General features: G+C 37.8%; 1 protein-coding gene across 5 annotated transcripts in view; it reads right to left on the bottom strand.

Moving 5' to 3' along the window:
- Positions 1–26,550, bottom strand: part of galntl6 (polypeptide N-acetylgalactosaminyltransferase like 6) — a 708,600-nt gene that overhangs the window by 19,500 nt on the left and 662,550 nt on the right. For all 5 annotated transcript variants that reach the window (XM_087236265.1, XM_087236264.1, XM_087236267.1 and 2 more), the window contains 1 exon segment: positions 4,715–4,832. In XM_087236265.1, the coding sequence (XP_087092391.1) occupies positions 4,715–4,832 (118 nt within the window).

The following is a 26,550-nucleotide window of genomic DNA, read 5'->3' as shown; positions in this document are numbered from 1 at the left end:
AGAGACGTTTCCATTCAACATTCGCACAGACAGTCGAAAAACCCTCATCCATTTGAGCTCCTACACAGGCAGTCTGGGTTGGTCTCAGTGGGAATATGTGGACAGACTAGCTACGCTTCCTCATCATACCAGATACAAGCAATGTCCTCACCGTGGGCTTCAATTACAGATCGACTGCCGCATTCGGCGAAGGAAAGAAGTCGAGTTTTCCAACCGCCTCAGGCTTGTGTCTCTACTTTTCCTCTTTACACCAAAAGAAAAGAGAGATAAAGAAAAAGAAAGCGGTGCGTTCAATATGCTTTCCTTCCCCATCTCTCTCTGTTTCTGTTCTACTAAGGCCAAGGCTTTGATGTGTCTGTCTGTATTGAGTATTGGCTCCGGCTTGGTGGAGTGTGGACTCGGCCAGGGCCACTGACACACAGAGGGAGGTGAGAAAGCTCGGGGAAAAGGGGGGGCTTCTAGTCGGGCGAGTTGAGTCTGATGGTTTCTCTCTTCCTCAGTCACCCGCTGGGCCTGGGAGAGCCATCTGCGGATATCAAACCGCACAGACCGATCTCTCCTGCAGGGTGGCGGGTTAGCGGTCAAGCTAACTTCACAGACCTCATCGTTACAGGGAGAAAAATCGCTCGAACACATCAGTACCACAAAGCGAGCGAGAAAAAGCCCCTCATTTGAGGATAAACGAGCGAGCCTTGTAACAAATGACATTTTAGGAATAATTTTCACATTTTTTTTCACTGCCTCTTTTATCATAAAGCATGGAGGAGGAAGGCAGTCGTGGCAGGACTTTATATATTAAGATGACTTGAATCGCATTTAAAAAGCTGCCTGCCTGGAACAGATGGATGAATCTTGGATGGTGCGTGGCAGGCAACCGATCAATGGGACGACGCCAGGCCAAATCCCACTCGGTTTGTAGTCGCATGTCAGATCCAGTGTATTACTATAGTACACATTCTCAAATGGAGGACTGTTTGGGATGCTGTCGAGGTCAAATGTGAAGCATACAACTTCTTTTGTTTGTTTACTGATTACAACACAATAACCATTACTACAATATATGACATACAGTTACACACATTTAAAGCATACTAATACACAAAATACAAAGTGCCACTTTTGGAATTCACATACTCATTAAGCCAAAGTTTACTTCAATTATTATAAGATTGTGCTTCCCACACATACTTGGGTCGGCCACCCAGGTATATTAACGGCCACCCAAGTATTTGGTGACACTCCTTTTTTTACTATTATCATCCTTATATATTTTTTTGTATCCGCGTAATAGCCAAACATCCACGATCGATTAACCAGTGGAAAATTTTCTCTCGCCCAACACGTTTTCTACTTTTCGTTGTGTGTGCGTGAAAACTGTAAACACTCCCACAGACAATCTCACATGCTCTGCAGAGACCGACAGAGAAGCACCTTTTTGGAACCTAAAAATACTTCCGTCCAGGATTTTAATCTGCTAAAGTGTCAAGGATTCGGCTTTTGGTTTTGTTTTCTAAGCAGTCGTTAATTGTAGGGATTTTCAGATCCAATCATGTGATCGGAAATCAGGGCCGATCACGCGGTTTCAGACTGGATCGGAATCGAACGTTAGCTCCTGATCAGGACTTGAATATATATGTGTGTGTGATTGTGTGTGTACACACACACACACACACACACACACACACACACACACACACACACACACACACACACACACACACACACACACACACACACACACACACACACACACACACACACATAACATACATACATACATACATACATACATACATACATACATGCATGCATACAGTTGAAGTCAGAATTATTAGCCTCCCTGTTTATTTTTCCCCAATTTCTGCTTAACAGAGAAAAGATTTTTTCAACACATTTCTAAACACAATTATTTGACATTATATTCAAATTATTTTACAATAATAATGAGAATATATATAATAATATAGCATTGCTTGTCAGGTGTTTTATGTTGAGGTGCTATTTGTATTTATATTAGATTTTTTAAAATTTACTATTGCAGTAAAGTACAAAAGATAATGTTATTCATTTTATATTTTAATGATTTATGTTATTTATTACTTGAATGTTCAAGCTACCTCACAGAAGTGTCCTGTTTGATAACAGAGTTGTTGAATGTTAAAATAAGGTGAAAAAAAATAAAAAACATCCTGGATCTGTTTCTTCGCTTTTCTTTATTCTTTTTTTATGTATTATAGATGTATCAGATCAGGTTTTGGTATTGGTAGACACTCAAAATCAAATTACTTGGACTCGCGTTCGAGGGCGAAGAAAAGAAAAACCTGATTGAAACATCCCTGGTTAATTCTATGAGTTTTTGCGATATATTCCTATTTTTAACCTGATTTACTTTCACTTGGCTTTGGAGCTGATGCACAGCCGCACGAGCGAGAAAAACATTAAATAATTAATTCTTTAATCTAAATGACTCAGATAAACTTTTCTATATGCTCAGAGGATGAACTTAAATCTAAACTGGCTGCAAAGTATTTGTACACCATTAGAAATGGTTAATTAATTCATTTTGCCTTATTTAAATAATCTACATTATTTATTCTTGTAACTATTATACTTTTAATAGATATGGTTTGTTTTTATTCCTTTATGTCATTTATTTCTCAATTGCTGTATATTATAATTTGATTATGTTGATTGATGCTATATTTTATACTGTGCAAAATTTTATCTGCCAGTGGGTGCACATGGCTCCTGAATATAATAAAAGATTAGTTATAATAGTGGATTTCATTTTTATTTCAACAGTCTTTTTTAAATTTCAACCCATTGAAAAGAAACAGTGTATAACAGTGTCATAAGTGTGTATCAACAGTGTCACCACCGCAAGTACACTTAAAACCTGTGGAAAGCACTGTAAGATTTGAAAAAAGGGGAAAACTCCTGTCATCAACTGATTTTTCTAAATATCTAGTTAGTATTGTTTATGACCTATATTAATATTACTACTACCAATACTACTAATATTAATAATAATCAATAAGTAGGTCCACAAGGAATCTCTGCTTGCAGATTTCCGGCGATTATTGGTCCATCTATTTATTTACTTGCGTAATTGTGTGCAAATTTATATTTATTCAGTTTTTTAAATTAATTTCAATTAATACTAATTTCGGGCGAGGCAGTGGCGCAGTAGGTAGTGCTGTTACCTCACAGCAAGATCGTTACTGGTTCAAACCTTGGCTCAGTTGGTGTTTCTGTGTGGAGTTTGCATGTTCTCCCTGCCTTCGCGTGGGTTTCCTCCGGGTGTTCTGGTTTCCCCCACAGTCCAAAGACATGTAGTACAGGTGAATTGGGTAGGCTAAATTGTCCGCAGTGTATGAGTGTGTGTGTGAATGTTTCCCAGAGATGGGTTAATACCCCCGGATTAATAAAGGGACTAAGCCGACAAGAAAATTAATGAATGAATGAATACTAATTTCGTAATAATATATAATATTGACTAATATGAGAGTATATATTTGATTTATTTACAATACAGTTTGTAAAGATATATTTTCTGTCTTTTAGTAGATATAATAGATGAGAGACTTGCTTTTTTTTTTTTTTTTTACCAAATAATTGAATCTAATTGGATTTGCATTGTAAACATTACATACCAGTTTAAAATGTATCATTTTTTTATTTCAAATAGCAAAAAAAGTTCACAGATTCTGTGTGGCCCTATCAATAAGTAATGTATCATTAGTGTATTATCAATTATTATTCTAAAAAAAGGTATAAAAAGGTGACCTGAATTTCTCAAAAGATATATAGCTTTTTGGCTGTAGCAGTCATCCTTCCCATGACCATATGTTCTAATAACAAACTCAACCAATAATCAACATTTATTAAATGTTTACTTTTCCAGTGTTGACGTATAGCTTTCTTAACTAATTTTAAGGTGACGCACACAACTTCATGAACTGCGCATAATAAGCAAGAAATCTGTCAAACAGCCGGTTTAGCCTCTAAACTATTTTTTGCTGTTGTCATGGTTACAGGCGAGCCACGGAGGATGGTGTTCCAATAACAAAGTTCAGTGCCAGCGCAAGTGAGAGTCTAATGAAAAAGAGTGGGGTGGCAGGTATGTCAGAACTGATAAATAGAACACTTCCTCACATCCATCGGCACCAGTTTTGGCCCCGCTAATCAAAACCGAATCACTTCAGAGCCGCGGCCAATCACGGCATCGCACAATCTAATTAGCTTCAGCAGTCCAGTCAGTCTAAACACATACGCACAAACACCGACTCACAGCTTCGCTATCTTCGCCGACTGGGGTTTTGCTTTTGCCTCTGAGGCTTCGCTTAGTAGCTTTGAAAAAGAAAATAACCTCTGCCGCCCAATCTCATTCGAGGGGTTTATTGTCGAAAGGAATGAGAAGAGATTGTCTAGACAGACAGACATGGCACTTCACGTTAAGTGGGAGAAAAAAGGAATCTGGTATTGCTATAGTTAGCGGTTCGCAATGGATCAGGAGTGATGAGGTTTCTGGAGTGTGCGACTTCGAATCCATTTTAAGGACTGAACAAAGCATTAGAGCGAGAGACTATCTTATTGTGTTCTGTTTGATTGTTTTTGGTCTGTGAGGCCAACAACAGGAAGCAGCCTTGGTAAATTCTGAGAGTTCTGAGGGATTATTTGTGACTTGCATACATGAATAGAAGCTTTAACTCACCTTGAAGGATATTTCAAACTGCTCGCCACCCCAGATCTCAAGGCCTGTGTCGTAACCTCCCAGCTCCCAGAACCACTGTCGGTTTACAGCAAACAAGCCTCCGGCCATCACAGGAGACCTGTGGGAAGCCAGAAAAAACAACTTAGCCACGTCTAAAACTTCATACCGCATTTTTGGGACAAAGTCTTAATGGAAACTGATGACAAATTAAGGTCAAGTAACCCCTGGAGAAAATCTGTGAGAATCAGGAAGAAGAATTCAATGAGAAAAGATGATGAATCACTAATGCTTTATTATTTTTTCACTTGTAAATATAAATACACTAGAGCTTGTATGACGACTAGGGAACTGGTCATACAGCAAGTCAGTCAACTAGTCTACAGGTCAGTGTTTACCATATGTACATAACTTCCAATAAAGAGTACAGCATCCAAGCAAATCCAACACTGCACTGACAGAGAGTTTGCGAGTGGAGTGCCAGTTTTCTTGTTACCTGCATTGTCATAAATAGTGCAAAAACTGTCAAGTTTCCACTCGGCTATAGTTTCTGCCAGCCCCATGGCAACATCTGATTTGAGTAAGAGCAGTATAAAAACCCCATAGGACTTTGTTGTCATATTTTAATAGTTCATGATGTTAATATCAGTGGATTGTTTACATTAAACTCTAGTTTCAGTTTATTTACAATTGCTCTTACAGTGGGGGCAATAAATCCTCAACGCATCACCATTTTTCTCAGAAAACCTATTTCTAAAGGTGTTGATGACTTGAAATTACCACCACATGTTGGTAACAACGAAATAAATACATACATGTAAAGAAAACCAAAAAAGTTAGGTGTAATAAAATAAAATTACACTAGGATGTGTAGCTGAAATCTCTTGGTTAAAGAAGCAACCCTTTTCCCTTCGCAATTGTAAATGAACTTTAGTTGTTTCAGTTCAACATCTACATTACCATGAAGATGAAACCAGAGCGGACATTTCATTTCAGCAAGACAATGAACCAAAACACAGCCAAGAAAACTCTCAGAACTCCCAGAAAACTGTTTCAGAGAAAGAAAACGAAGCTGTAGAATGGCCGAGCCAATCACCTGATTTGAATCCAATAGAAAATACAAAATAAAGCTCAGATTTGATAAACGAAACCCAAAGAACCATCACATTTTTTACACTCTCTTGAAGTGTGTGAAAAAACCATACCTGAATATTTATTGTGACTCCATTTTCCATATGAGAGGCGTCTTTAAGCTGTCTTACAGCCCTTTATAAGTATCAAATAGATTTCCAACCCAAGCTCATTCTGAAAACGTAGCCCCGCGGACGTTTCTGGAGACCGCAATTTACATGACCAGAGGTACGTATTGCTGCATTTCATTTTTTCAAGCGAACGATACGGGGCGGTGTGACTGCTCTCCTTTTTACGCTCGCCGGCTGACGGCTCACATGCGTGTGGAGGGCTTTTCCTGCCGTAACCAGTTTGTCCGGTAAGCTCGTCGTGTTACATCAGCGGAGCGAAGCCGGCCGCGACAACCGAGTTCGAGTCCAGGGAAGAGCGGTTCCAGAAATCAGGTAAGACAAAAAACAGAATTCAAAAAATAAAGTGAACGAGTTCATAACGGGGTTCCTCTGGGTGCTCCAGTTTCCCCCACAGTCCAAAGACATGCGGTACGGGTGAATTGGGTAAGCTAAATTGTCCGTAGTGTATGTGTGTAAATGAGTGTATATGGATGTTTCCCAGAGATGGGTTGCATCCACTTCATAAAACATAAGCTGGATAAGTTGGCGGTTCATTCCGCTGTGGCAACCCCAGATTAATAAAGGGACTAAGCCGAAAAGAAAATGAATGAATAAATGAATGAATTAACTGAATTTGAATCGTGAATTAAGCAATTAAACCCAAAAAGTTCATGCATCTATTTACAAGTGAATAGTGTGATTTATCCATGCGTGCCACGTCTGGTGTGAACAGCACTAAATGTACAAAACGGAGAAGACTAAAATGTGAGTTATTACATGAAAACAGGGTAACACTTTACAATAAGGTTCATTAGTTAATGCATTTACTAACATGAACTAATCATGAAGAACACATGTACAGCATTTATTAATCATAATTGAACATTTACTAATGCATTATGAACATTCAAGTCCATGCTTGTTAACATTAGTTAATGCACCATGAGTTAACATAAACTAACAATGAACAACTGTATTTTCATTAACTAACGTTAACTAACATGAATAAATACTGTAGTAAATGTATTGTTCATGTTAGTAAATGCATTACTTAACATTAACTAATAAACCTTATTGTAAAGTGTGACCGAAAACTGGTCTAACTACAGATATAAGAGTATAAAGTAGTCAACCCTCATTGGGATCAAGCTGAAATGCTGGGCTCTAATAAGATACGGAATCACAATTTAAATACAACATTTTTATGCCTGTCCATCCATCTAAGCATAAACACACACAAAAAGCAACAATCACGCATATCTTTAACACAAAAAAAAAAAAAAAAAAAAGATCATGAGCACAAAAGAGTCTTACAACCCCACAACTGTATTAACCTTAAAATATGTCAGTTGTCAGCCGGTTTGCATATATTGGGACAGAATCCAATGGGCATCTCTGCTGCATCATATCTTACAAAAAGCAGAGAGTATAAACACATGGAATCATCATAGCATGAATTAATAAGCTCATTTTACTTTCATGCATCTCCCCAGGCTTCTGTTTTGAAATGTGAATCATAATCTACATCTGTAAACAGTCCCTAATGGTAGAATCAGACATATGCTGCAAGCTCAGTTTTGCTCACTGACACGATCAAGCTCACGGTCCAGTCAAGATCGCTCAGGTGAAAAACACCGAGGTTTAGAGGCCAGTTCAAGGCAGGATTTTAGTGATAAAGAATCGCTGTTAAGCTCTGAGTGAAATCAAAATTTGCAATGCTTATTGTTAACGCATATTGCTATTCTTTAGATGAACAATTATTCCATGCAATTAATAATGATTATTAATTAATAATTCAAATTAATAATTCAATTAATAATTCAAATAGAAAAAATGTTTTGGGAATCTTTAATCAAGTTCTGACCATTTACTTCCAGGTTTGAGATGGTCATTCTGACTGCAGAGTTGCACTTGCACTTTCTAGCTTGCACTCAGTCCTCACTATGCAAATGTAATTTAAGGGTATTTACATCCAAATCAGGTGAACGGTGTAGTAAACATTTTGCATATGTGCCTCCCACTTGTTAAGGGTCCAAAAGTAATTGGACAATGGGCTACTAAGCTGTTCCATGGCCAGGTGTGTGTGATTGAATGATTAATAAATTCATATGAAACAGCCCCTTAAAAGTCATGTCTCGCTTTCAGTTTCGAGCTTTGCCGCATTTTGCACTCACAATACAAGCCTACCGCGTCAAAGCCCAAGTGAACCGCGCTCAGGCCCACCTCTTCCAAACAGGCCAGGGCCAGCCAAGTGAACCGTGCCTGAGCTCGATTCAGCGCACTCACACTTCTCAAACAATCCAGGAAACGGGCCTGAGCCCGTTACTTTTGGCTTATTTGTGTTGATTGCATGACGTGACAGGAGAGTGCAGGTGCCGATTGTAAATGATGTCACTTGTATAGGAAGCGTGGGTGCCTGAGAGTGCAAGCCCAAGAGTGCAAGCCTGAAAGTGCAAGTGCAACTCTGCAGCCAGACCCTTCTCGGTCATTCTCTGTTAATGTCAGTTTGATGGCTTCAGCCACAATATTCTTAAGCACACCCTACTTATTGCTACAAGGGAATGATGCACACACAAACACACACAAACACAAGAGACCCACCCCCAAACTCATTTATTTTCAGTTGTAAGTACATGAGCATTCTGAATTAAAAGTCTTAGCAACTTCTGGTTCATGCGGACTTTAAACAGATGTCATCCAAACATGCAGATTTGCTCATTACTCCTTTCATTAATCCTCAGCGTCCTTGCAAAACATGCATTCGGTCATTATTTCACATTTCACATACACTTATGGGGCTTAAGCCTGCCAATGGGGTTTGAGAGAGGATACTGATGGATTTAATGGATCGCTCCAGTTGTACAGTGGTGTTTGAATCCCGAGACTTGGTTAAAGCAGACATGAAGCGGTATAAAGTGCCTGTTGGTGTAAGTAGTGCAATCTTTTAATAGAGCAAGTGGGATGAAATATGGTAATGCAGGGGCTGGAATGACAGCATGTTTTGGGATTATGGTTATGCATATACTGCACTTGCACTTGGTTCAGATGACAGAGAGCTCTGGGTTGAGAGCGGATTTGCGGTGGATTTATTTATTCAGTATTTTGAGCATTGAAGGGGTAAAGCTGAGATGATCTATTGGAGGACGTTTCACTCGTTGTTGGTGCAGATGGCAAGCAATATTTCATTTATCATGGGTGGTGTTCACACAGTCGATGTAATTGACAACTGCTTTCACTAACGATTGAATTGACCTTTTCCAATTGTGTGCATTAACTGCTGCTGCAGATTTAAATTTCTGCTGGTGGATGCGCACTTTACATTGCACTGCCCCCATATACTGTATACTGTATATATTATTTGATAACTGATAGGTGCAGATCTATTATTGACTAATTATTTGGCTCATCAAATTATGTAGTAAAGGACAAGTTATACTTAATTTAAATTTTTTTTTATTTAACAAATTATCTTTATGTGTTTGATGAAGATTCAGGCTGTGTGGGTCTTGCATGATCCTCAACAAATGGACAGGGATAAACTAACACACACACACAAAAATATAACAAACACCTTGGAGGCACAAAGAAGGAAAGTTTAAAGTTGCTAGTTTTGTTAAAAATCTGATTAACTTATTGAATTAAAACAAAATTTATACAGTTAGGTCCATAAATATTGAGACATCGACACTATTCTAACATTTTTGGCTCTGTACACCAACAAAATAGATTTGAAAAAAATAAAAAATAAACAAGATGTGCTTTAACTGCAGACTGTCTGCTCTAATTTGAGGGTATTTACATCCAATCAGGTTAACGGTGTAGGAATTACAACAGGTTGCATATGTGCCTTCCACTTGTTAATATCAAGAACACACTCCAGGAGGTAGGTATATTCGTGTCAAAGTCAGCAATCAAGAGAAGACTTCACCAGAGTGAATACAGAGGGTTCTCCACAAGATGTAAACCATTGGTGAGCCTCAAGAGCAGGAAGGTTAGATTAATTCTAAAATGTATGACTCACGTAAGGCTGTCAATGGAACTGATTATCTTGTATTTATTAATGGTGTGACTGCTGACAAAACAAGTAGGGTGAATTCTGAAGACAACATTTTCTGCTCATATTTAGTAATTTAGTAATAGTATTTAGTAATAGTATTATAAATGCTTCAGAACTCATTGGAAGGCATTTCATAGAGCAGATGGAGAATGACCCAAAGCATACTGCAAAAGCAACCAAAGAGTTTTTGAGGGGAAAGAAGTGGAAGGCTCTACAATGGCAAGGTCAATCACCTGACCTGAATCTAGTTAAGCATGCGTTTCACTTGCTGAAGACCAAACTGAAGGGAACATGCCATATGAACAAGCAGGAACTGAAGACGGTTCTGTAGAGGCCGGGCAATACACCACCGGGAATGTAACCCAGCGTATGGTGATGTCTACGCCTTCCAAACTTCAGGCTGTAACGGACTGCAAAGGATTTGCAACCAAGTATTAAAAAGTAAAAGTTTGAATTATGATCATTATTCTGTTCAATTACTATTGGACCCTTAACAAGTGGGAGGCACATATGCAAACTGTTATAATTCCTAAAGTGTTCACCTGATTTGGATGTGAATACCCTCAAATTAAAGCTGACAGCTTGCAGTTGAAGCACATCTTGTTCGATTCATTTCAAATCCATTGTGTTGGTAAATAGAGCCAAAAATGTTAAAATTGTGTTGATGTCCCAATATTCATGGACCTAACTGTTTATTTTAAATTCTCTTATATTCAATTCAAGAGTTCACACTTAGCTGATGATTGGTAATAAGCTAGTTTGGCATGCTGTCCCGGGAGAGAGCCCTGAGCTCATAAGATCCTCGAGCCTGGGGCTCCCCCCCTGCTGCTTAAGGATTGCTATAAAGGTTGTGTTGCTGCTGGAATTTGACCATGGTCCTGATTTGGTTTATTCAATTTACTTATGTCTCATGTTTTGGACTGTGAGTGCAAACTGGAAGACCTGGGGAAAACCCACGCGAGCACGGGGAGAACATGAAATCCACACAGAAATACCAACTGGCCGGGTAGAGACCCAAACTGGAGGCATTCTTGCTGTGAGGCCACAGTGCTAGCCACTGGGCCGCTGTGCTGCCCTATAGAGAAAATTGAGGAGGAGAGGGGGTGGAAGGGGAGACTCTTCAAGACGAAAATGACCAAAGGTAAGATGCTTGGTTATTTATACTGAGTTAGGAGTCCTCTGATTGGTGGTTTGTACATTTAGGGCCAGCTGTGTCAATCATAAGCACGTGATCCTCTCGAAATTAGTTTATAAATAAACTGCATGTCTTAAAGGGATAGCTAGGTAGATACACAAAATTGGGTGAAAATTTACTCACAACCTACTAGAACTGCATGATTAATCGAAAAAAGATTGCAATCTCGATTTGACCTGACACACGAATCTTCAGCCAATTATATTTTCAAGGTCAGGAGAGAAGCATAAAGGCACAAGTCTTCACATTGTTTACATTGCTCAGCAACATGGACAACTTCAAATTCACCCAAAAATGTCTTTTCTGTCTTAATGTAATGACGTATTCGCAGCCGCGAAATCACATGAGTTGAAGCACTGTTTGTTTACTACCAAGAGGACATGCCAATGATGTCTACTTTAGTGAACAGAACCTGCATAGACTGTGAATAAAAGGTAATAAAGTTGTAAATAATGTTCAGTTTGTAGCACAGAACGATCGTTTGGGAGCCCGCTTGGTTATGATTTGCATGTGTGTTTTTTTTTTTCCCTCAGAGTGACGGCAGCCGTTACATGAGCATACTCGTCAGTAAAAGTGAAACTGAAAGCATGCACATAATTTGAAGGATTTTAAAGTTATAAGTTACAACAAGCATTTGATATGCTTTTTTTTTCTTTCATAGAGAACACAGAGTTTACTAGCTTAGTATAACTACTCTAGCCAATATAACATTGAATATAATGCAAGAGGGAATCTGATAATGACAAACGTCTAATTTTACCAGTGAAAAAAAAAAAGATCTAATAATGTTGTTAATGATAAGCATATGTCTCAGCATTATGAATAGTTATATTCTGATGTAATCACTTACATCTATACAATGATAAGTCTATACAAACACATAGACATACTATTATTATTGTTGGTTTACCAATTGTTTGAGAAATAACAATAATAATAGTCTACTGATATTAACCTTATTTACATCTACAGAATCGTGAGAAAACTGTGATCTTGATTTTAAGGAAAAAAAATCATTATTATCATTTTAGCCAGAATCTTGCAGCACTACAATTTACTCCAAGTGTTTCCAAACCTTTATGACTTTCTTTCTTTTGTTTAACACAAAAAATACATATTTTGAAGAAAGCTGAAAGCCTGTAACCATAGAGGAAAAACAAATACTCTGGATGTCAATGTTTACAGGTTTAAAGCTTTCTTAAAATATCTGTTTGTGTTTGACAAAAGAATCTCATAAAGGTTTGAAACAAAGAGTAAGTAAATGATAGCAAAAAATCCCAATTATCCCTTTAGCTTTATATATATATATATATATATATATATATATATATATATATATATATATATATATATATATATATATATATATATATATATAAAAATATATATATATATATATAATTTTTTTCTTTTTTTTTCTTTCTTTCAATAAATTAAATCACTGGCAAAATATAACCCCACATCCAATTCTGCATCTTCACTGTTTAAATATCATAGATATGTATATACATACATATATATATATATATATATATATATATATATATATATATATATATATATATATATATATATATATATATATATTTTTTTTTTTTTATTATTATTTTGTTTTCCAACAAAATATAAACTCTAGAGTAAAATGTTAAAACTTCACAATTTGTAGCCAGACACTCTATTAAACTTAGTTTTGACCTCTCATCATGACTTTAATGACCAGCAGTCACACATACTGACACATCCAGCTAATGTATTCCCTATTAATAAATAACTAGCTAAATAAATAATGATGCGACCTCCAAGAGCAAAATTCCTTGTGGAAACCCCATCGTCAGCATTTAACAAGGATGAAAACTGCAAAGTACCAGTAGTTCTGCATCCTCAGGGGACTGAGGACTTAGGCTAGAAGCAAGGCCAAATTTTATGGATGCTTGAAAGCGATACGAGAATGAGCAAGAATGACCAAGAGACCAAAGACAAAGATGCGAGCCATAAGCAATAATTGGAGGGATGGGTTTACGCAAAGACGGCCAAAGTAGATGAGCAGGAAGGCGCCAAAATCAATTTGCTCTCACGTAATACTCTCTGGCCTGCTTCCTTCCGATTTAATAAGGTGTTGAAATATAACAGTCTACTCAATTAAGGCAGCTAATGGAGGAACAAGCACTCCGCTGGAGAAATGACCATGTTGCTTTTTTTCCCTCTTACATCCGCCAATAACAGCAGCTACAGCAGAAATTGCAGCATGGAGGGGAACATCTCATATTGGAATGGACATTTGTGTCTTGGCCACGGCAGTCGGAGGACTGTGCTTAGCCAGCTCATTGGCTGTAGGGTTTGCCGATGGTTTATTTGATCAGCTGGACACCCAGACTCAGACACAGAGAAAGAGAATCCCTCAGACATCGGGAACCAGCGATGGAGATGATTGGAGCCACCGATCAACTCACTCTGGGGAGCTTTGACGACTTGACAAGTTTCTTTGACGGCTCTAGCCACAGTTGATTGTATTTACACGCTCTCGTCTCCGAGTGCATTCATGCATGCACAATGACACGGTCCATTTAGGATGTGTCTGTTTTTTCAGCATTCGCTCTTTTATTCAGACGCTGACTGGAGGGAGCTGATTACTTTAGGGGGCCGCTCGCATGGTGAGGTAAATATAAGGATGCAGGAACGGCTGCTGGTGGCCGTATCGATTGGCTATTTAGGCACCGATCTGAGGGGAGAGTTTGGGTCGATGTAGTGGAGGAAAGACAGGTGAATGAAGCAGAGAAACCTCTCATCAGGAGTGTTCTGCACCACTGGAGCAAACCACCAGGTCAAATACCTTACTACAGAAGAGAGAGATAAGGAGAAAAGGGAAGATTAAAAAAGAAAGAAAGAAACAGAGGGACCCTGCTGGATGGAGACCCCCTAGCTAAGAATAAATCTAACAAGATGAGCCCTTCCTGTGGGGCAGTGTGGAGTGAAAGCAGAGGACGAGGGGGAGTTGTGTGTGATTTTGCCTGGAGCAAGGAGGGATTTTATTAGGGAAAGTCAGAATGTCGTTTGTTCTGTCAGTTTAGGATCAGTCTGGCACACGTGTGTAATGGGATGTGATGCAAGGGTAGGTCTACTGTTTAAAAAATGTTAGGAAAGTCTTCAATTGAAAAGTCAAACTTTATTAATGTGAACCCAGACCACAATTTTTGGAAATTGAAATTTATACATCATCTGTAAGCTGATGTATAATACTAAATAAGCTATACAATGATGTATGGGTTGTTAAGATTTGACAATATATGGCTGAGATACTACTATTTGAACATCAGGAATCAGAAAAAAATCATCTTTAAAAGAGTTCAAAATAAATTTTCAGCAATAAAATTAAGCTGTGATGTGTGTATGATAGTAAATTTACAAAATGTCTTCAAGGAAGAACTTAATATAAAAAAATGGCATTAAAGAAAAATCCATAATTTTGACTAATATAATTATTTGTTGGCCATTGCCAAATAGACTTATCAGGCACTTTATTAGGTACATTTTACTAGTTGGACACTTTACTAGTTTACTGGTTGGACCCCAATTTACTTTAGAACTGCCTTAATACTCGTGGCATAAATTCAACAAGGTACAGGAAATATTTCTTAGAGATTTTGGTTCATATTGATATGATAGCATCATGAGAGGTTATTTGAGTTACTGTTGCCTTTCTATCAGCTGGAACCAGTCTGGCCATTTCCCTCTTTTCGCTGGCATCAACAAGGCATTTAAGCCAACAGAACTGCCACTCACTGGATATTTTTCTCTTTTTCAGACCATTCTTTGTAAACCCTAGAGATTGTTGTGCATGAAAGTCCCAGTAGATCAGCAGTTTCTGAAATACTCACACCAGCCCATCTGGCACCAACAACCATGCCATGCCATGACAATCAAAGTCTCTTAAATCTCCTTTTTTCCCCATTCTGATGCTCCATTTAAACTGCAGCAGATTGTCTTGACCATGTCAGCATGCCTAAATGCATTAAGTTGCAGCCATGTGATTGGCTGATTAGAAATTTGCGTGAACGAGCAGTTAGACAGGTGACCCTAATAAAGTGGCCAGTCAGTGTATATACCTAGGCAAGCAATTTAAGACAATGTTTTTGTCCAGGATCACAAATTGCAAAGTGTAAAGAAAAATCGGAAAGTTAAAATTCACTCTTAAGACAGGACAGAAAATATCCTATTATTTTCAAATTATGCTAAAAATTTTTAGAACGTTATAAGCAAGCCTCAGAGAATAGTATGAAATCATAATCTAGTTCATGTTGGTGTGGATAGCTTAGTGGTTAGTTCGCCGAGATCTAGCACAACAGCACAGAGTTTAATAAGGTATACTGTATGTACAGCTAGTGTTTCTTCCCATACTGATAAACTTCTGGTGAACGGTTAATGTGACTTTCTCCAATTTTATACGGTTCCTTTTACAGCATCGATGTTGTAATGTAATTAAAATATAATCAGTTTAATAGATTTCAGCGTCCATTTAGTTGTTCAAGCGTAAAATAAGATCAACAGCTGTTTACACACATGCACGTGTCAGGATTGGCAGATTAGCGCAGAAAATCCATTGAATATACTGGGGTAAAATAAACATTCATATTTTAAAGACATGGTGGGGAAAAATGTAATTTAATGCAGTGCTTTTTGTACAATCTGAGACCCATTTCATATTCTATTTTAATAAGGCAGTGAAGATTGTTGATTTTTAAAGAAAACACTCATTAAACGCTGAATTTGTAACAGCATACAGTTCACTGGAAGCCCAGGTTACTAAAAAGTTAAAAGTCCTTCTGAATACTTCAGCATATAACTTGTTCCAATCTCTTAGACCTGTTTTCCCAATCCCCCCCCCCCCATACCCCCACCCTCTCCAACTTTACTTCGTGTCATCATACTGTCCTGTCATATAAATTTCATTTAAAATAAATCTTTTTAAAAAATGCTAGTTTATTAAAACTCCATTAAAACTCTGCAGACATTTCACACAAACAAAAGGCAGCATTACAAATTGCTATCAAGATATTTTTTTAAAAATTAAATTACAAGAATTATTATTATACAAGCAGATAAAAAATATCAATATACAAACATGGGGGCGGCATGATGGCTCTGTGGTTAGTACTGTCAACTCACAGCAAGAAGGTCGCTGATTCGAGTCCCAGCTGGGCCAGTTGGAATTTCTGTGTGGAGTTTGCATGTTCTCCAAATGTTGCGCCGGTTTCCCCCACAGTCCAAAGACATGCGTTATAGGTGTATTGAATAAACTCAATTGGCCATAATGTATGTGTGTGAATGAGTGTGTATAGGTGTTTCCTAGTATTGGATTGTGGCTGGAAGGATAAAACATATGCTGGAATAGTTGGCGGTTTATTCAGCTGTGGCGACCTCTAAAATAGAGACTAAGCCAAGGGAAAATTAATGAATGAATTTACAAACATGTTACAATACATTAACTAAAGAATGTCTGAAAAATGAAAATGAAATAGCACATCTTATGGCAAGAAATGTAAAACCAGAGTTTAGTCAGAGCTCAATGATTACAACATGTTTTGACCGAGGACCGGAAATTGCTGTCGCTCCCCTCCACATGTCACCAAACAGTAGGTGCTCAACATGCGCACACACTCTCTTTTTTTCTCACTCTGTGTCTATATCTAGGACACTCTCTGGGGCAGTTTTCTCTCCAGGTCTTGAGGGACTCAGTGAGGTCTTGACCTCTCAGCCCTGTTTCACACTCATTAGCATTCATCACCTTCACACACACACGCAGCGCACTGGCCACTCTGCTGCTGCTCTCATTTCTATTATCATTCAGCTAAGCAACCTAAATACACCAGGCACACATACACACACACATACAGAATGGCTCCCCTAGGACATGCATAGCCTGTGTTGACAAGCCCTCTTGGTGGTCTGCTAATTCCACCGAGGCTAATAAAAAGCAACACTAAGGGGTAATTGGTGCAGGTGATTCTGTAAACTCTGCCGTTTTCAGAGAGCGTCTTGTGACTGGGCTCATTTTAGACTATTAATTTGCGCTATTCCTCAATTAAATACCGTAATCTCTGGAAGTAGGCCTCGGGAGAGAGAGAGAAAAGTATTTACATATAGAGGCACAATGATGTTTGCTCCCTCGACTTGAACTTCCCTAATGGTAATTATTCTGAGAGAGAACGAGCGGAAGAGACAAAAGAGTTTGAGCATTGTGCTCTGGCTTAATGCGCTGTCAGTCTGTGTGGCTCCAATGTGACTGCCCTCTGCGGATGGGCTCTAAGTTAAAGGATCTCTTTGCTTTGTGCTCACCCTAATATAAATAATCATTTGTTCAGGCTGGCTGGAGACAGTCCTTCAGAGCGGGCCCTTAAGAGCAGCTGGTATCGATCCCTGTCTCTCCTGACATACATTCAAACGAAATATCAGCGAAAACAACATTTTTTATTTATTTATTTATTTTTTTTGTAAACAATGCAATTTGTTAACATTATCCGGTGTGTTAGGTATTATGGGAAAACAATGAACAATGCATTTTACAGCATTTAAAAATTCTTTAGGGGTCTAAATATGCTCATTTACATGCCTTTAAAGTTTCAAATCATACCTGTCAACATTGGGATGTGAAAATAAGGAATAACCCCTACTGGCCAATAACAAAACAAAACAAAAAATCCACAAATTACTAAATATGTTAATCTGGATTAGTTTCATTGTAAATATACAGTTGAAATGGTCAGTAATACCTTTTTTCTTAAAATTATTATTATTTACAACTAATAGCATTTACAATTACTACTATTTATGCTCATTTTCATAAAAGAAAACCCACAAGATCGACATGTTTAGATATTAATATTATTATTACTATTATGTGTATTTGTGTGTTCAAACTCGCATCCAAATCCCAGAGTGTCCACTTTCGCTCGGCTTCAAATCACGAGTGCAGAATCCGTTTGGAAAACAGTGTCTATGAAGCGCACCTGACAGTCACACCGCTACATGAACTGACTGTTTTGAGGATTGCATAGGAGGGGCAACGGCGCCTGTAATAGAAAGAAAGGGAATCCTGACTTTTTATGCCTTTCATGCCTAAATAAAATGAAAGCACAGAACAAATTCACATTTCAGAGCAAGGGATGTTCCTTGGTAGTTTGGCGGTATGGGTTGCATACAGGGTGGATTGGCTCAATGATGTTTATTGTCACCCTTTATAGAACGATTTAAATATCAGGATAAATACGAGAAAACACCTTTACAGAATGATAGCGGGAAAGAACTGTAAAATATGGGAGAATCTCGGGGAAAATGGGAGTGTTGACAGGTATGATTAAAATATATTAGGATATTAAGTCAAATAAGTTAGGCTTAAAGTACATCCAGGAGGCTGTTATTGCAGAATAAAGCCTGACAGGCTTTTCTGTAGCTCAATTTAAAGTTGGAGGGATGTTGTATAAACTGAAGGGCTTAATTCTGCACAAACAACCATCCTGGATGTACTTTACCCTGCTTATTCAAATCTGTTTGCCACAAAACCTTAAAATTAGATACAAAACAGTTCTGAGGCATAATAGTATAGTAATTCTTTAATTAAACATAAAGCTGACAGAAATGAAAACAACTGATGCAGTATTTATTAACCTGTGTATTATTCAGTCACAAGATAGCACCAAAGTGTTAAAAGGCAAAGTAGCAGAAACAAAAACTAGCTGAATAAAGCATACACTGACCAACATTCATTCATTCATTCATTCATTCATTCATTCATTCATTCATCTTGTCGGCTTAGTCCCTTTATTAATCTGGGGTTGCCTCAGCGGAATGAACAGCCAACTTATTTAGCACGTTTTTACGCAGCGGATGCCCTTCCAGCCGCAACCCATCTCTGGGAAACATCCACAAACACTCATTCACACACACGCACTCATACACTACGGGCAATTTAGTCTCCCCAATTCACCTTTACCTCATGTCTTTGGACTGTGGGGGACACCAGAGCACCCGAAGGAAACCCACACGAATGCAGGGAGAACATGCAAACTCCACTGATCAACATATTTATTCAAAAGATGGTGCCAAACAGTCAAAAACCATGGTGTGACAAAGCAGTAGATGCATATGAATGTGAATGTAAGTATATGGATTTAAAGGTATTTACTGACGGACAAGGTTATTTAAAGTTCCTGGATGAACCTGCAATACTTAGCAATTGTTATCTCGGGATAACATGCCTTGGAATGTCATGACTGACCAATTAAAATTGAGTATTCCAGACAGCCATTTAATAAGCAATATTAATAGAGGCTGTAAAAATCATCCCTGCAGGCACACATCATAAGACGTAAATTTTAGGTCAAATTTAGGTGATGACATCAGATGACTAAAATTCAATGTCTAGCCAGCGTCTAGTATGGCGTCTAGTAATGATGTCAATTTACGCTGATATTTGGTTGATTTTAGGTTGTGTTGGAAAGTGACCAAAATCCAATGTCTAATAGATGTCATAATGTTCACACAACGTCAATGAGTAAAATGATTAGAAAGTGATACTTGGTTTATTTTAGGTTGATTTTAGGTTGGACATTGATGTCGGCCTGACATTGGGCTCTGATGTCAAACCAAATTTTTATTTCCAAACAAAATCCAACGTCCCCACCACATTGGGGTATGTAGGGGTACAATGTCAATATGACGTCATGTTGATGTCCTGTGCCTGCAGGGATTGTTTGTTGTTAGATCAGCTTATCCAATGAATAAGTTGATGGGTTGGGTAGTTCAATAATATTGATTAAGCTAATTTTGGAGCGAAATATTACGTTTAAAAGTTTGTTATTTGATCAAATGCATCCTTTGTAGGCATAAGATGTTTTTAAAAAAAGAAAGTAGTGTACACATATTTAGCCTGATCTCATGAGAAAACTATTTTTATTTTTTTTTTTACGTTTTTTCAGTTTAGTGGCCAATTCAGTCATACGAAAATGAACAATTTTAAAAAGGAGCTGTGACACCCAACCCGTACCTAAACCCAACCATTATTGGGTTTAAAGAAATCCAACTAAATTGTTCAAATGAGACTGTAAAAATTCATAAAAATTAGCCACTAGATCAAAAAGTTATGAGTTGCTGTGAGATTGTGATGCATTTATTATGTGCACATAAATAAAATATTTTTCTTTTCCTTTTATATATTGTCAAGACATCACTTTTAAATTTGATCTATTTTTAACTTGGCTTTTTAAAATCGAAAAGCTTATATTCCTACAAACAGCAAGGGAGAACTTAATACAGTGGCCTAAAACATTTGTTGAAATATGTATTGTTGTAGCACTGAAGTGATACAAAGGGGATTTATTAAAAGAAGAAACTGTCTAAGAGCTAAACAACAGCAAGCTGTCAGCACACTAATTAAAACAACACTACTGAATATATCTAAAGCTAAAAAAACACAAAACAGTGTATAAGAAAACATCTATTCAACCTTTGTGACCCATTCTTAATTCAAAGCAAATCTGACAGAAAAAGAAGAAAACGAGACATACTTTTTGCATCGCCTATTCTAAGCCCCCTTTTTCCCTTTCAATCACAGAAAAAAAAATGACAGCTCCACAGATGCCAATCACAATTTTCATTCAAGGCCCGGGCAACATAAATCCAATTAAGTTCTCCCCAAATACAACATTTATGAAGCTTAAATGTCTTTGTGGAGCAAGGAGGACACAGGCTGAGGAGCTCATCAGCTTTTCCTTTCTCTCCCTCTCCCATCATCCCCGCCGTCCCTGTGATTTCCATAAATATAAATCCACTATTTACTCTCGTCCCTGGCAAATTCAACCAAGAAGATTTCCATTCTTGCTAGAAAAGACCTCCATTTGGAAATGTCCAATCTTGCTTGAATGGTGGGTGGGAGGAGGAGAGAGACTTCTGGCATAATCATCGCTTTCTCAATCCTATTGTGCGGCTGCGCATTAAACGGTTAAAGTCATGCGAAACTGTGAGGGACTAAGAAGAGATTTGTAGTGGGAAATCATTTCCAATGTACTTCCTTGAAGTCAAGGTCAGAGTATGCATAAGACGAGACAGAGACAGTAAGGCGGAGAACGAATCGAGTCCATTGTCATCTATCATACTTTCCAGGAATCCCATTATACCTGGGGAGAAAACTTCATACATTTGCACATTTTGGTTTGAGTTCAAAGTGTCATCCATGCCAAAGCAAGGGCATGTGTGCGAAAAGCAACTCTGCGAATCACTATTAAACCATATGTGCACCATGAATACATTATTCATTTCCTCCTCAGAGGAAGGAAGGAAGAAGATAGGGGACAATGTGACCCCATTATAGAAAGCCATCTCTAATGAATAAAGGGCCAATAAGGTCTGTAATATATGGAAATCGGATTGTCCCATTATTCTACCGGCCAGTTACAGTCTTCTCATTCTGGCCAGAAGGGGTGATGTAAAGACAAAGATGTAACCCGTGTTAAGTAAGTTACAGAGAAGGGTATAAACGGAGGGTACTGTTTTCATTTATTTAATGTCTTTGAATGACATGAAGACCAGCCTCCTGTGCTTTATGAATGTCAACTACAGCTACACCAAACCTAAACTCAGCCTACTTGTGGCGTAAGTCCCTCCCACTCTGAGGTCTCCGGGCTGCAGAGATACCTATTTGAAGTTATCACAAAAAAAGCAATTCATTACTAATAACAAATGCATTTTAATTGCTGGTCACACTTTATTTTGATGGTCTGTTTGTTAAATTGCATTTACATGCCAACTAATTCTCATAAAATATAAGTAGGTTGGGGTTAGGGTTTGAGTTAAGGTTAGGGTTAGTGTAAGTTGACATGTACTTGCTAAGTTTCTTATAGTCAGTAAGTTAAATGTTTGTGGAAGGAATATCAACAGATATTAACCAGTCTACTAACATTAAAAGGGACCATCAAAATAAAGTGTTACCAAATTGCTTGTCTAATGACTTAGTAACTTAGTTATAAGTAACTTTAGTATAAGTAATTGGATTACTTGACTCAATACTAAAAATCCACTCAAATCCCAATAAAAATCTATCTGTTATTATTATTATTTTTATTATTATATTTTACATGTTAACCACACAGGACATTTTAAATTTGTTTTTTAAAAATGTAATTCAAAGTAATGACACCATATTCCAAACACATCTAATATTGTTATAAATTAACATAACATTGTTTCTAAAGCAAGCAAAACATTCTTAGTTGAAAATGAGTTAATTTGCAACATATCTGAATACAATATCTATCTATCTATCTATCTATCTATCTATCTATCTATCTATCTATCTATCTATCTATCTATCTATCTATCTATCTATCTATCTATCTATCTATCTATCTATCTATCTATCTATCTATCTATCTATCTATCTATCTATCTATCTATCTATCTATCTATCTATCTATCTATCTATATACAGCAGTTCTGTCTGGTTCTTGAATTTAATTGGCTGATAGCTGTGCAATAATCTGTAATATCAGAACTCGTACAGCCTCTTCACTATTGTGTATTATTCTGCCCACATAGAGTGACAACAGATCAATAAACTCACTAAAGTGTTGACAAAAATTACTGCTTTTGGACAACATAATGAACTTTTAAAGCTTTTTAGTTGAGAATGTAGTTGTTTAGATTGCAATTATAGTAGATTTTTAAGAATAGTGCATATTTTAAATATTTATAATTGCTGCAGCCATTAGCCTGTCAATGAGCAGAGCAAAGACGGTTGTCGTTGTTCATCCACAAGACGGTGACAGAGATCGCATGATAAGTCCTTAGAGGAAAAAAAACCTTTTAAAGTCAAACTACTTGAATAAATCATTATTAAACAGGTAAGTGACATTCTAAGTCAATCTCATTCTTTTGTATGTTGTAGTGCTGTGTTTATACAACATAATTTTAGTGTGTTAAGTGTGAGATGGGACTCATATCAGGAATGTGTGTATTTTGTGTTTTCCACTCTTTGTATAACCCTGTGTTATTTTTGGGTTGGCCATCTGTTTGTTTTTAATGAGTCTCCTCATGAGATACTGCAGACTAGTTCAGTAAAAAGAAAGAAAGAAGAAATGCCCGCATGTGTTTAGCGTTGTTCCTTATCGCAAGCACAACAGTAATCTGGTAGTGTTTGTGCTGATTTGGCCTTTTCAGGGTTAACAAAGAGCAACAGAGAAATACTGGTAAATCTTTGTAGACTGATGTCATTTCATAGCGTTTACCCTTATAATCTTAAAATGTAAGCAAAATCACCTGTTTTTGCATCACTTTAGACATTACGCTAGAGAATCATTCAAACACTAGCTCTTAAGTGATGTTTGTGAAGTAGCAAGGGTTTCTGCTGTTCTGCCGTCAGCTGCAGATGTGAAAGAATGGCAGAAGAAAGTAGTTCCTCTTACAAAAGGATTTTTAGGCTCTCTATGTTTAACTTTCTTTTTTATTTACACAATTATGCTGTTGAATAGTTGTAAAAACAAAATATAACATTCGTAGCAGTCCCATCAATGCCGATGTACAGCCATATCGCACTGCTACTCATGTGATATTGCTCATATACATGTATAAATACAATTTCTTGCTTCTCTAAATTTATATCTTATATTGGCATGAACTAATATCTCAATTAGATTTTTATGAGCAAATCATTAATTTAAAAATAGAATAGTTCTGCAAAATATATACTCTCAAACTATATTATTCTGCTTTTCTAAATTGATTTATACAAAGATATTGAATTTGTGTACAGTTTTTAAGGCTCGTACATTCTAAGTAACTGTAATCAAATTAGATAAAAGCAAAAAGTAATCTCTTATCAGCAGAACTAAGTAACTAGTTAGCCTACTTTGTAACTAATTACACCCAACACCGGATGCAATAGAGCTCCCAGAAGTAACTTCCAGACTGGCTGGGGTTATAAAGTAATTTAACCCAGCAGCTAACGCATGTCTCAGAGGCAGCGAGGTGAATCACTTGCCTCGTTTCCATTAACGCCAATGCGTTGGGTTTACTACTCTTTCTTCTCACCTCAATCAATCAGAAAGAAGTCGGTGGAAGAAAGCTCTGACTTCTCAGCAGATCAGTCATTGCACAAATGAGCTGTGATCCAGATAGAGGGCCTGCTTTCATCTTGTAACAGGCGGTAAGATCTATATTAAGGCTTCTTAGCTGCGTACGCTTCACACATGCGAATGCGCCAAAGCTAGGTTGCTCAGCCAGCAGTCGAGGTAAGAGGTAATAAAGTATTCAAATAAAAGGACGGAGGAATTCAGAAAGCCAGAAGGATTCTCATCCACAGTGGATGGAAGGCAGCCCGCTCATTACGCGCCCGTCACGTATATGCGTCTCTCTTTCAGCAAATGGAGACTGAACGGATGCATTTGTCTTCCCCTCCTGTGCCTCATGAAAACGCCTCAGCCTTCTCCTTCAGAAGTAAAGTTAGCAAATTGGCAGAGGAGACGTCACCCCTCTAGCAACACAGCTCTGACGGAAGAGTCTTAGCCCACGCGAGAGGCTCGGGTGTGCGCGAGGAGAGAGAAACGTCAGCTTAACTTTGGCTTGTTAACCGCTTTAGGCAGATGTTATGTACTGTAGGGGGACTTTTCACAGAGAATTGAAGGGGAAGATAAACAACATACGGGGGACTTACAGGACTGCCTGGTACACCAGACTGAGTTAAACAGAACTGTTTGTGACAGTGCGCTCGTCGAATATGGAAGGCAACAAATCTCTGTTGTGGTTCTCGGTAGGCATCAAAGAGGCCTGGATCTGCAGAATGGATCGAATTTACGAAACCCACTGAAATGTTTGAGTGTCACATTCATGAGTAATGTTTCCCGGCAAACATTTCTGCTGCCCTTCCTGTGAGAGAGACAAAGAGAGTGAGAATGGAAGTACAGAAATGCGGGTCAGAGTAAAAAGCGAGCCGGTGGGAGTTGGATTTTATTGGTAGCATGGTGTGAAATAAAAACGCTGGAAGTAAAGGCATTCCTCTCTCAAAACTGAACTCTGGTATCATGTGGATCTTCGCATCCTGCTGTCCGACTATCCCGCTTAATTCTCCTCAGAGATTGGCATGTAATGACAAATGTCTCCTAGTGCTCAGACTGTATTACTGAAGATATGAAGGATTTTTATTGATTTTGCGAATTGCGCTTCTCCCGCTCAGATTTTTCATAAGCAGTTTTGCCAAATGACAAATCACTAAATGAACACAACTTCTGTCGCTAGACAAATACAATCCTCCGTTCTTACGTTCAGATTTGTGTTACTTTTAATGTATCTTTATTGCAATTGAATACATTCAAAGTGGCCAGACATGGATTTAGAATGGCTTTTCTTTTCATACAGCTATGGCGGAAAATAAATTAAGGCACCAGCAAAAACACACACACATGCACACGTACATGCACACATTCTGTCAAGCTGTCAGTTTCAGTAACTATTTTGTCTGGCGTCTCTTTATATAAATGCAAATATGTTCTGCGATAAGAGTCAAAAACTGACTCACATATGCTATTTTATTGAGGAGTAATTGCTGATTTTAAAATGTAATTATTGGTTAACATTATTTCCTTTTAATATTATTAGCATGTTTAAATTATCTTTTACATCTTTTTGAGCAAACACACAAATTGATTCACCGCATACATACATTAAGTATTTATTGGTTTGGTAGTTTTCCCATAGTTGACTCTACGCCACAAAAGGGTTTGAGGACAACAGATGTGAGGATCCACCGGGGATGGCTGATGTGAATCTGATGTTTTGACACAGTTTCAAGAGTTATAAACACTTAACTGATGATTGATTATAAAATATGTTTAGCATGCTGTCCTAGGAGAGAGCCCTGAGCTCATAAGATCCACGAGCCCGAGGCTCAGGTAGGTCTCGAGAACTCCCTTGTTAATTCCCCTGCTATGGCTAATGAAAAATTAGGGATTGCTACAGAGAGATATACTACTTAATAAAAGCTCGTCTGTGGTGCTAATTTGGTTTGGTCAGTTCACCTATGTTTCATGTTTTTGGACTGTTGGAGTAAACCGGAGAACCTGGGGGAAACTCAAGTGAGCAATGGGAGAACGTGTAAACTCCACACAAAAACATCGACTGGCTTGTTAGAGACTTAGACCAGTGATGTTCTTGCTGTGAGGCAACAGTGCTAACCACTGGGCTGCCATGCTGCCCTATCAAGGAAAAAATAAGGAGATAAAGGGTTGGAAGGGGGGATTCTTCAAGCTGAAAATAACTGTGGTAAGGAACTCTGGTTATTTATAATGAGTAAGGAATCATCTGA

Source organism: Danio rerio, chromosome 1 (genome assembly GCF_052040795.2).
Source record: "Danio rerio strain M-AB ecotype USA chromosome 1, GRCz13ab, whole genome shotgun sequence".
In the NCBI taxonomy this organism is placed as follows: domain Eukaryota; kingdom Metazoa; phylum Chordata; class Actinopteri; order Cypriniformes; family Danionidae; genus Danio; species Danio rerio.
Note: the sequence above shows the minus strand (reverse complement) of the source record. Positions and strands in the feature narration are given on the sequence as shown.